The 12,963-nt window shown below is 43.7% G+C and overlaps 1 protein-coding gene across 4 annotated transcripts in view; it reads left to right on the top strand.

The window, feature by feature from the left end:
• DPH6 (diphthamine biosynthesis 6) overlaps window positions 1-12,963 on the top strand; it is a 379,645-nt gene that overhangs the window by 193,010 nt on the left and 173,672 nt on the right. For all 4 annotated transcript variants that reach the window (XR_012645934.1, XM_074996924.1, XM_074996925.1 and 1 more), the window contains exon 12: window positions 6,297-6,471. Coding sequence is in view for 3 of the 4 variants with exons in the window: in XM_074996924.1 (XP_074853025.1) it covers window positions 6,297-6,471 (175 nt within the window). In the remaining variant the exon portion in view is untranslated. The remainder of the gene's footprint in view (window positions 1-6,296; window positions 6,472-12,963) is intronic.

Genomic DNA, 12,963 nt, shown 5'->3' with positions numbered 1-12,963 from the left:
GACGTTCTCAACAAAGCTGTACACCCTCAGGACAAGCCCAGAGACAGCAAGCTTGACGGTTATGTCGAGGGCTGCACTATTCAACACCATCGCTCAATGCCAGTCTCATCTCATGTTCCATCATCGCCTCAAACCGTTCCACTCCCAATGGCAAAAGATCACCACAGACAAATGGGTGCTAGAAATTATAGCCACGGGTTACACGATCCCCTTCCAGTCACTTCCATTGATGAAACCTCCCACCCGGCCTCATCTCAGGGACGCTGCCCACGAGGCAAGGCTGAAGCAGGAGGTAGATCACCTCATGTTCACAGGGGCGGTGGAAAGAGTGCCGGAACAATTCCAAAGGAAAGGTTTTTACTCACGCTGCTTCCTAACAGAGAAAAAAACAGGAGGCTGGAGGCCGTTTTTGGATCTACGGGGCCACAACCGTTACTTGCACAAGCAACGCTTTTGGATGATCACAGTTGCCTCCATACTTACGGCACTGGATGATGGAGACTGGTTTGCAGCCCTCGACTTACAGAACGCTTACTTTCATATAACAATCCACCCGGAACACAGACGCTTCCTCCGCTTCACGGTTGGCAGGGAACATTTCCAGTACAGGGTTCTTCCGTTCGGCCTATCCTCGGCACCCAGAGTCTTTACCAAAACACTGGCAGTGGTATCAGCCTACCTGCACAGGCAGGGCATGTTTATTTTTCCATACCTGGATGACTGCCTACTGAAAGGGGCCTCAAAGGCAGAGGTCCTATGCATGATACGCGTCACCGCGAACACGTTTACTTTGCTGGGCCTAGTTATCAACCTCGCAAAGTCAAAGACCGAACCCACGCAAGATATAGAGTTCATAGGGACACGTATAAACACTATCGCAGCAAGAGTATACCTGCCCGACGCCCACTTCCGCGCCATCAACTACCTGGTGCAAGTCATGACGTACAGCCCTGCGGTGCCGGTCCTAACGTGCCTGCAATTGTTGGGGCACATGGCGGCAGCGACGTTTGTGGTACAGAATGCCAGGTTACACATGCGAAGCCTGCAGCATTGGCTGGCGAGTGTTGCCAAACCGGCATCCCACATTGTCCACAGGGTAGTGTCGCCCACGACGGAAGTGCGCAGATCCCTAGCGTGGTGGGGAAATCCCAAGAATCTGCTAGTGGGGGGTGCCCTTCCACCAACCACAAATTTCTATTTTTCTTACTACTGACGCCTCCCACATAGGATGGGGAGTGCACATTGGCAGCAAGGTGACGCAAGGTCTATGGTCCCCTGCGGAACAGACACTGCACATAAACATACTGGAGATCAGAGCGGTGTTTAATGCATGCAGACATTTTCAGAAATACCTACATGGCAAAGTAGTCGGGATCAATACCGACAATACCTCCGCTACGTTCTACATCAATCGACAAGGAGGGGAATGATCCCGTGCGCTATGCGCAGAAGCAGTCCGATTGTGGAACTGGTGCATCGCCAACAACATAACGTTGAAAGCCTCGTACTTGCCGGGCGCCCACAACGTGAAGGTAGATCAGCTGAGCAGGCGCTTCGCACTCACGCACGAATGGCAGATCCGCTCTGACTTGCTACGGCGCATATTTCGTACATGGGGGTTTCCCCAAGTCGATTTGTTTGCCACCCAGTACAACAAGAAGTGTCCCCAGTACTGCTCCAGAGCAGGAATAGGGCGGGGGTCCCTGGGGGACGCATTCATGATTTCATGGAAGGGCCCTCTACTCTACGCGTTTCCCCCCACAACACTTATCCACAAGGTTCTGCAGAAAGCCAGAAGGGAGAGAGCTCGCATGATACTCATAGTTCCAACTTGGGACCGAGAACAATGGTTTCCCTTGCTTCTGCGCACGTCGGATCGTCCACCACTCCCCCTACCGGTGGCGCCGGACTTACTCACGCAGGCTCAGGGGTCCGTAGTGCACCCACACACTCAGGGACTACGCCTACAAGCATGGTTAATCCATGGCTCAGCGCCTTAGAGAGCATGTGTATGGAGGGAATACGACAAGTCTTGGAGTGTAGCCGAAGGGCCTCCACCAGGAGGACTTATGAGCAGAGATGGACACGCTTTACAGCCTGGTGTTCAGCCAAACAGTTAGCTCCCCTCAACGTTCCCATAACCGTAATGCTAGAATACCTATTGGACCTCAAACGAGACAGGCTTTCTCTGTCCTCGATAAAGATCCACCTTGCTGCTATATCAGCTTTTCAGCATATAGAGGAAGGGCCCACTGTATTCGCCCACCCTGTCGTCACAAGGTTCTTGAAGGGGCTGGTAAACCTGTACCCCCCTCGAAAACCGCTACTGCCATCGTGGAGTTTGGACTTGGTGCTCAGCAGGCTATCGGGACCACCCTTCGAACCCTTAGCCATGGTACCCCTCCGACTCCTTACTATGAAAACAACCTTCCTTCTTGCAATTATGTCAGTCCGCAGGGTTAGCGAGCTCGCAGCAGTGATGTCAAAGCCGCCCTGCACAGTATTCTCAAAGGAGGCGGTAACCTTACGGTTACACCCAGCCTTCGTTCCAAAAGTTTCCTCGGAGTTCCATCTTAATGAACCAATAGTTTTACCCTTGTTTTACCCGAAGCCTCACAGGTCCAGCAAGGAGTCACACCTACATCTCCTAGATGTGAGAAGGGCGTTGGCCTCCTACATAGACAGACCTAAGTCCTTCCGCAAAACGGACAGGCTTCTGGTGTCTCTCGCTCCCAGGTCAAAAGGGGAAGGCCTCTCTTCACAGAGAATTTCAAAGCACATTTTGTCCTGTATAAAAATGTGCTACGAGCTTCGAAAGACCCCTTTGCTGGCTCCGCCTAGGGCTCACTCCACCAGGGCGGTGGCGGCATCAACAGCCTTCTTCAAGGGAATTGCGTTAAAAGACATCTGTATAGCGGCGACCTTGTCATCCCACGACACCTTCGCCAAGCATTACGCCCTGCATCAGGTATTTGAGGAGAATACCCGTCTGTTGACAGCAGTCGTCTCGGGGGCAAGCTGCTCATAAATCGATTACCCACCTCCTTACTTGGGTTACTGCTGGGTAGTCACCTGTTGTGGAGCACCCACGGGGACCACTCGAAGAAGAAAGAGAAGTTACTCACCTGTAGTAACGATGGTTCTTCGAGATGTGTCCCCGTGGGTGCTCCACCACCCGCCCATCCTCCCCGCTTCGGATCTCTGTCTGGTGTTTTTCAGGAGCATCCGAGGCGGTTGGTCAAGGAACTGGCAGGGACTGGATCACGCACATGGCCGGGGGCGCGCAAGGGAGCGGCGCGCGTCGGCGCATGCATGATCCAATAGAAACTGCTAGAAGAATTCCGATCTGCGGCGCCAGGTGAGCCCAACACCTATTGTGGAGCACCCACAGGCACACATCTTGAAGAACCATCGTTACCACAGGTGAGCAACTTCTCTTTAGCTGTTATTTTGTTCATGCCCAGAGAGCATGGCTTTGAACAAGCTCCCAGCTGCATGGGGGAGGAGGGGTCGGGTTGAGTTTCTGCCTCATGTGCCAGTGGAAACTGGCTCACATGCAGCTCTTGGCAGCCGGGCCAGGGGTTGCTGACAGTGTCCTATTCCAGACTGTACAGTCCATAAAGCTTCACAAGAGTAGATCTCTGCTTCAGCATGTTTTCAGTAAAGTGACTTACTTTAACTTAAACCCATGTACTCCGAGTGGAACACAGGTCATCTACAAGTCACCTCCGCTTCACCCTGTCTTGGGACAAAACTTCTAGCTGACTCCAGGAGTACCCGAGTTGTTTTTCTGAAATCTCAGTAGATCCTCTCCATGTTACCCAAGGTCTTCCTGTTTTATATATTCCTTGTAGGTTCCTTTTGAGAGTTTGATGGATTATGCTGGATGATGGTTTTCTGGGAGTGTGGCCTAGCTATCCCCACTTTCTTCTCTTGATTTGAATATCAAATTTGTCTTGTTCAACTCTGTTGTAAAGCTCCTCATTTGTGACCAACTCTGCTATTGGACATGAAGGATGTACCTCAGGCGTCTGTTTATGAATGTCTGTAGCTTGTGATTTGAAGACTTTAGTACACCAGATCTCACATCCATATGAGAGCATACTCTTCACATTTGTTCTGAAGATCCAAAGTTTTGTATTTGCACATATTATTTATGAACTCTATATGAAAAAAATAAGTATAGGATCTTATTGTTTATCCTTTTCTGCTCCATGTGCTATTGCATGTCTTTTACTCCCTCTTTTGAATAGCTAGCCATACAATCACCATCACTTCATACAAAGGTTATAAAAGAACAGGAAAGAGGGTTATGAACCAGGAGGCTGCAGGAAAATCACACTTTAAGGTTATATAGCACAAGCAGATGTGTGCTGCATTTAGGTAAAAGAAATATTATGCACACATTTGCATGGCTGCATAATTGCATTATGCATGGAGATCTGGCTATGGGAGTTCTCGCTAGTAACATGCTAGAAGTGCAGACCCAAGGGTATGGATTTATAATAAATTTGCAAAATTGTCTTGAAAATTTAGCAGCCCAAGCAGAAAATCTACTCACTCATCCTTATGATGATGATAATGATGGGGCGGTGGACAGAAAGAGGAAATACTTTGCTAGCTTGTGGTGAAAGAAGTTACTTTTGCTCAGTAGAATTTTATAATACTGTGTTCTAAGGTACCTCCTAAGACCAAGCATTTACAGCTCACTTTCTCTTGGAATTTCTCTGAGAGTTAAAATTCACCTCTTTATATACTGTCTGCAAAAGTAATTGTGTTTTAGTAGCTGTAGGATCTGAGGTGCAGTGGCTTGTTTTCAATAGGCAAAATTGTTTTTACACACACACACACACACACACACACACACACACACACACACAAAATGTAACTGAAAATAAAATACAGTACAGTAAATATGTGGAGCCCTGCATATCCGTGGATATCCACTTCATATCCATAGTAGATGCAGATATCTGCAGATAGTGGAGCCAATACACACGGGGGAGTAGGGGTGGACAGTGGAGGGAGGGTGCCAAGGCAGGCTCCTATACTGCCAGCAGGAAGGATGCAAGAAGCTGAGGGAACCATTTAGGGATCTGGGGCAAATAGATTAAAAAAAAAAATCTGTTGGATGGTCGTAGGTCCTGCCAAAAGGGCAGGGGACTGGACTCAATGACCTGTGAAGGTCCCTTACAGTTCTGTGAGTTAGGTATATCTCCATAGGTAAGCTACATCCTAAATCTCCCCACAGGAGGGACTGAGTGCTGGCCCTGTCTGCCCCCTCCCACTTGGTCTCTTGGAGAGCACTGACTTGCAGAGCCCTGGTCCTGGGTTCCTGCTGCCCCTTGCCTGCAGTCCCTGCTTTTTTGCTGCTTGCTTCTTCTCTATGCAGCACTGCGCGCTCATCAGTGCTCCCTTAAAAGCTCCCCCTCCAGATTTGTTGTGCAAATGAAAGTATCACAAATCACAAATTGAATAGGAGTTGACAATGTGATGCAGTTGTGAAGAAAAGGCCAATAGCATTCTGGTGTATGTTCATAGGGGTGTCATATGTGAAACAATGGAGGTAATGGTTTCCTGTTATTCAGCAATGCTAAGGTCTTGGCTGGAGTACTGTGTCTAGTTCCAGGTGCCACTCTTTAGGAAGGATGTGGATAACTCGGAAAGAGCCCAGAAAAAAGCAATAAGAGTAATAAAAGGTTTTGTAACTGTAACCTTGTAGTATTGTTCCCTCTAATTTTTTCCAGCCATGAGCAGAATAAATTTTGTTATGTGCACCAAGGCATGTGTGGATGTGCACCACCAATAGAAACATATGCTGCCAGCTGTGGGTGTTCTGTATAGCAGCTGGATGGTACCTGTCTCTCCTGTGCATCCACCCAAGTGCTCAGTTTACAGGGAACATTGCCTTGTAGTAAAGATTAAAAAATACATGTATGTTTTGTCTTGAGAAAAGAAGACTATGGAGGGATCTGATAACAATTTTCAAGTATGTTGAGGTCTCTTTTGAAGAAACAGGACAAGAAGTAATGGTCTTAATCTGCAGCAGGGCAGTTTTTGGTTAGATATGAGAAAAAAAACTTTCTACGAGTAATTGATTTCTGGAATAGGATTCAAAGGGGTTTGTGGCTCTCCTCTCGTTATTGGACAAATGTCGGTCAGGGATGTGTCTTGGTGTACTTGGTTCTTCCTCAGTGTATGAGACTGGATTTCATGATCTCACAAGGTCCTGTTCAGCCTTATACTTCTATGATTCAAAAAACAGTCATATAATCTTCCATGATTTGTGTTTTCAGAGTATGTGCGGAAGCCCCACTGCCTGAGGGAGTACTCTTTTCTATGGATTGTCTTGCACATAAGGGTGACATTCCAATTGGTGACCTAGAGTGTTACCAAAAACAGATCATGCATGTACAGAGCATTTCTCACTGGGCACCTGCGAACATAGGACCGTATAGTCAGTCCATAAAGGTAAGCAATCTTTGTTATTGTATATGAACTATTTATCAGTTAACAAATTTAGCTGATCTTTTCTTTTCATTGATTGTAATCGCTACAGAAGAAAAAACTTCCAAAGCTTGGACCTTTTGCAATATGTTTTACAAAAAAACCCTACAAAAATCAAAAGTATGGGTATATCCATTGAATTTTAAAATGTCTATGCATGACAAACTGCAGCTAAATAGTTGAAAAGGTATGAAGCCTTTTGCTTTTGATTGTCAGGCAGGGCTAAGGACAATCATTACAGCATCACTCAATGGAAAAACACAGTATGTGCTACAATTATAACACTAAGTAATTATAGTACACATATATTTCATATGCTTTCTGAAATTTAACACTTAAGTAATAACATTTCTTTATGTTCAAAAATAACAAGGCCATGCTTTTTCTTAGCAAATCAGCACTTAAACACATGTAAGTGAATTCCTTTATAAAGTTCTAGTTATTAGTATTGTGCTACATAAGAACAAATCAAGGCAGAAGAAATACTATTTTTAAACTTACCTTTAATACAAAGTGAATGGGACATGGCACATTGCTTTATAAGTATGAAAGAGTAACCCAGGCATCTCCCTCCCCATATGTTAGTGCCTTTCTGAGTATTAAGGAATGGTTTTATCTCTCACCTTGCAAAAGAGAATTTATGTGCACTCTTCTCTCCACCCTGCTGCCTGTACAACACAAGGAAGAGCTAGCCCAAAATACGTTATTACTAGAAGCTGAATCTGTCACTTAGATAATATTTTATTTTAATGTAGCACAATTCTTCTGAACTGTCTTCTGCTTTGCACATAAACCTATTATTATACTGCTACAACAGTGTTTTGTTTTATTTGGTATTAGTTACATTCCATTAGTATTGTGATGACTTAGGCTGGGTATCCGGTAGACTCACCTTGGAAAGACGCAGTGGAAAGTTGTCAAATATAGTACATAGTTGATCTTTGTTTACCTGTTTAACTAAGACTCATTTGTGAAGAGTGAGAAGTTAATTTGGTGGATGTGTCCTTCACTCCTTTTTAAACACTGTGGGTCATGCCTTCACTGGCCATGCCTGGCTTATTCAAGGGAGAAAATACAAAGAGCCATACATTCATTTTGCGCCAATGCTGGGCAACCGCATTCTGTAGTGCCGTGTAGTGTTGAACTGAGTGACTGTCCTAGACTTGGTACAGTCCTGAAGCGATCCACCCAAAGAGTGAAGATAGGAAATTGCACCTCCTCGACTAGACGCCTCACTTGTGGAGTCCCAGTTTTTCTCTGTTCCTTTTCGAAAATGAGCATGAGACTGCCAGCTGAAATTACAACACAACGTGGATTCAGTGCCAACAACATGCAGGTGAAGTACACCTTTGCTTAACCTTAATTTCATTTAACCATACCACTACCATGAAGTGAGATCAGTTTGTGGATGAAAAATAGCTGGTTGGAGCTAAGCGCGGGCAAAACAGACATGATGCTGGGTGGCAAGTATAAGAACTTAGTAGAATGTGCTGTTATGGTGTAGTCCTTTTTGGTTGATGGCAGAGCCCCACAGCTGACCAGTTCAGTCTCTAGCTTAGATCCCACTGTGATGCTAAACTCTCACATAGCACCATTCTTGAGCAATGCTTTCTGCTAATTCTGGTTGTGCAAACTCATCCTAGCAGAGGTTATGTGTGTCCTCATCACCTGCCATCTGACTAGTAGTGTAGTCTTCTTGGTGGTCACTTGCTAATGAGTAGGATGCCTTCTTGTCACTCTCCTGTTGGTGAGTCCATTGATGTCTGATCAGCTCAATTCTGGAGCTGCAGATCTTACCACAGAATGGGCAGGTGTTGGTAGCTGTTGGAGGGCTGAGGGTCAGTTTTTTGACATTCTTTTCTTCTTCTCTGCCTCTCCTCATCTGTATGCGTATACGGGGGCATAAAGACATCAGCCTTTAGGAAACAATGATTAGCAAAAGCACTACTTAGCAATACTGATAATCACAACTATCAAATCAGGTTCGGGGTTTGGTCCTTATCTTCCAGGCACACTCTGACCTGGGCCAGGCTTAAGCTCTGTGTTGAAGATTGTGGTTCACTGTTCCGTTCCTCTGACACAGTAAAATGTTCTACTACCAAGGTAAAGCTTGTCGGCGCAGCAGACTGACCTTCATCAGGCACTGGTTCCAGGCTGTGGGACAGACTGAGCATGGGTGTCAGGTGTTCCCTTGGCTGGGAAAGGCTAGCTCCACCCCTTCCGCCCAGTGTCCCAACAGATCCTAGTGTCACCCTCTGCAGCACAGCCATTGGATCCAAGCCCTACCCCAGAATACACCCCCTACCCCCTGTGGAGCATGGCAGGGCAGGTGGCATGAGGCTGTAGCCTCCCTAGCCAGGGAGCACTGGGAAAGCAGGCAGGACAGTGTGCAGCCCATGCTTCCAACTCTCCAGGGGTACTAAAGAAGAGCATGAGTAGGTGGTCTGGGCATAGGAGAATATCATCACTGATTTATACGCTAAGCATCTTTGATTTTTTTCCTTTCTCTAATTTGAAATAATTTAGCTACAAGAAAACAAAAGATTTCTTCTCACTTATTTTAATGAGAAAACTACCTTTTTTCTAGCATAATTTTATTTTTATTTTCTTAAAAAATGTATCTCTTTGCACTAAACTAACATATAAAATAGACCTTAAAATCTATTCTTTAAACACCTTCCTGAGAAATACACAAATGTACAGTGCGACATATTTACATGAGTGTGTGTCAATTTTAAGTTCAAATATGGGTCCCATAGAATTTTGAATGTGCCATTTACAAAGTGAAAAGCTTCAAGCTGACTGTTTTTTGAAATCTATTGACGCTAGATATGAACATATTATTCAGTTCTTTCCAAGGTTGCAGGCAGAGCAAGTCTGGTGAAGCATTTCAGAATTGTGTTTTGAAACAGACTATTTTCTAGGATGTAAGAGTCTTAGGGGGGTTGATTTCATAAGTATAGTAGCAGGGATGGGCTAGAAAATATCCTTTGTACATTTACGTAGAATGTTGATACTTTGATCAGTTTTGCATGGTTTGAGTGGGAATTTATGGATCTTGTAATCGGAAAGCATTAATGCCCTCAACATTTTGAGATCTTCTTGGTCCTAAGTTGATTGTCACAAATAGAAATAAATAGGTGATCTCAGTGCTTCCCAGTGAACTTTTGTTTATATTACCAAACCACCACACATTTTGCATAAAATTGTCATGCTTCTCTGAGTAGACCCAATACTGTAATAGCAAGGGTATGGCATCAAGATTGATGTGCATTGACATAAATACTGTCCTGGCAACTGAAAAGTGGAGGTAGTCCATGCAAATTACAGGTATTCACACTACAGGCTCAACAAATCACTCAGAAGAGCATCAGTTTAATTCCGTAGAAACCTTGCAGGATCCTGCCAACTGAAGCATGAGAAAAAAAAATGTAAAAAATAGAAATATAAATGAGTGTCCTTCTGACCCCAGGCTGACAGAAGGAAAAGAACACTTACAGAATGTAGTTAGGATTTGAATTCCATTCAGAATATTTTTATCAAAATCAGAGCAATTTCTGCTCTTTAAATTATGTGCTTTAAAATCAACTCCAAAGCTTTTGCTTATACTGTATAGAATATAATCAGTGGTAGGACAATATAAAGTAGCTGACTACCCATTTATCAGGACAAAATTGTTTGTGATAACTTAACGTATTTTTCTTGGCTCAAATATTTTATTAGTTCAGAAATCTCTGTCCATCTGAGTATTCATCTGTTAGTAACTTCAGAATAAAATATACATCTGTGCTGTCCTAATGACACTGCTTCTGGTCTCAGTAAATATAGTACAGGTATACTGATGTACAGGACAATGTGAAATTACAAGCTTCTGTCTTGCTTCTCGTAGCCAATAAACAAATTATTAGATCCTGTTTAGCTCTATGTTATATCTGTCAGGAAAGTCAGTTGTATATAGCACTCAGTAGTAATGGAATGTAGCCACCTTTCAAAGACGAAATAAAAAGGGGCTTATTTCACACCCACTGGAGAGAGGGGCAGATTGCAGTGTTATCTGGGAAACATTGCAACAGTGTTCAACTCTGTGGAAAACAGGCAACCCTAACAGCAGTAGTAGGTTGTCATCATTTATGTATGTGGACCAGCATTAGACACATTTTGATAGTGGGTTTCACACATTTGATTGGATCAGAGGGAAGCATTGATGCCGTTGGAAATGGTAAGTAAACAGCATGAGGCCACACTGCCATGACCACCTCTAGAGGCCTCTCTTCTTTCCTTTTCCTGTAGTCTCTTGCATCACTAGCCTCATATTATGAGAGTCAGGTACTAAATTACAAAAACAAACATGAATTCAAAGACATATTTTTATTGATTTTTGCCAGGATAAATGGTGGGTCTAGACAAAGGGTCAGATTCTCAGTTGGTATACATTGGCATAGTTCCATTGACTTCACTGGGACTTTGGCAGATATATGCCAGCTGAGGATCTGTCCTAAATCTTCATAGAATGCATATTTTAAAAGGCATGTGGTGCTGTGCAATGTTATCAAATTGAAATATTAGCCATCTGATTAAAATGTGGCACGTGGCCAGAAGGGGTTAACCAGCTCCTAGGCTGAATGACCCACTCTTGAAAGTGTTCACCTTTAAAGACTTGTTGGAAGGTGCTAGAGGGTAAGTGGTCTGGAATAGTACTTTGAAATGCAATCATGCATTGTTAGAGGAGTAAAATGTTGCTCAGGTCTTGTAATGTGAACAATTAATACTTGTGTGTTACCATAGCTTTGATACGAGACCAGAAGGGAATATTAACATTTATGATGAAACTTGATTGAAGTAGTATTATTTTTATATGTCTCTTTGAATCTACCACAAACATTAAGCTGTATGTGAACAATGATCTTATGTTAATTGTCATGATGATTGGACAGATCCATCAGGGTTGGAGCAACTCCCTACTCCCCACAGTACAATAGGTGCAAGGCGTAAGGCAGCCCCTCCCTACTCCCCACACTACATGCCCCATCCATGATGCTGGTCACACCAACCATCCTATGGTCAGGATGGATGGAGGATTACTTGATGTCAAGGTAATATTGTTAATATTACTTTTCTTAAGTGTTTGATCCTCGCTAACCTTTTTTATGAACACTAAAGCCAAATAAACACCTCTGCCTTCTTAATATCATTACTTTCCTTCATCCTTCTGCTACAGCTAATATTGCCCTTCATGTTCCCATCTAGTTGTAATTCATTTTGTGTCCTAGCCTTTCGGAGTTTGTTTCCCTCCAAGTTTGTATTATTCTTTTGTACTTACCAGTACCATTTGCTGCATGTTTCTACTTTTTGTAAAATTTCTTTTTGGTATTTTTGACTATAATTTTTATCATTCCTTTCCAACAGGATATTTTGTTTGGTGTATTTAATAATGTCTCTCAGAAATTTCAAGCTCTCCCAAACTTCTTTTTTCCTCACCGTGAGTCTACAATACAGAATAACTCAGTATAACTGACACTGGTCTGGATTATTCACACCTCTGAGCACTAGTGTAGCTTTTCCCACCAACATAGGTCAGACCACTTGCAGAGGAAAAATGTTAAGCTGATGGAAGAGCTCTCTCACATCAACTTAGCAGGTCTTTGCCAATAGCCCTGTTGTGGCACAGCTGTATTGTTGTAGGTGCACTAGTATAGATTGTCTCCTCATAGACCTTATCTATTAGTAAATTGATTGTCCTTATTCTGTGGCTCTCATGCCTTCCTTTCTTTACAGTCATATCTGTCATTTCATGATGCCTTTAGCTTTCAGGTTTGCAACCAATTCTTCATGTTAGAATCAATTCACGAATATCTTTCACCCTGGTTACTCTTTCCTCCTTCTACAGTAAGAACTTAACTCCAGTGCATTCCAGTAAAACCTGTTGAAACATTTTGTGTTTTGCCATGTTACATTTCCAACAGATGTTTTGGTAATTAAAGCTGCTCAGTGTTACCAGATATTACAAGGGTCAGAAATGCCTAATTACCCACCTCCTCCTGACTTGGTGGTCTGTGACATCTACAATTAGGTTGATTCTTTGTTTTTCACCTTTTATCTTTACCCAGAGACTTTCACCTACTTTGCCTCTTGCTTCCTTCTGAATCTTGGAATAAGTATGTATATTCTTGATCAATACCACTTTTCTTTTTACTCTTCCTTCCCTTCCTGAAAAAGCTGTATTCTTCTGTACCAATATTCCAGTCATGAAATTTATCACACCAAGGCTACGTCTACACGTGCCCCAAACTTCGAAATGGCCATGCAAATGGCCATTTCGAAGTTTACTAATGAAGCACTGAAATGCATATTCACCGCTTCATTAGCATGCGGGCGGCAGCGGCGCTTCGAAATTGACGAGGCTTGCCGCCGCGCGTCTCGTCCAGACGGGGCTCCTTTTCGAAAGGACCCCGCCTA

Source organism: Carettochelys insculpta, chromosome 6, assembly GCF_033958435.1.
Source record: "Carettochelys insculpta isolate YL-2023 chromosome 6, ASM3395843v1, whole genome shotgun sequence".
Classification (NCBI taxonomy): Eukaryota; Metazoa; Chordata; order Testudines; family Carettochelyidae; genus Carettochelys; species Carettochelys insculpta.
This window is presented reverse-complemented; position numbering and strand designations above follow the sequence as displayed.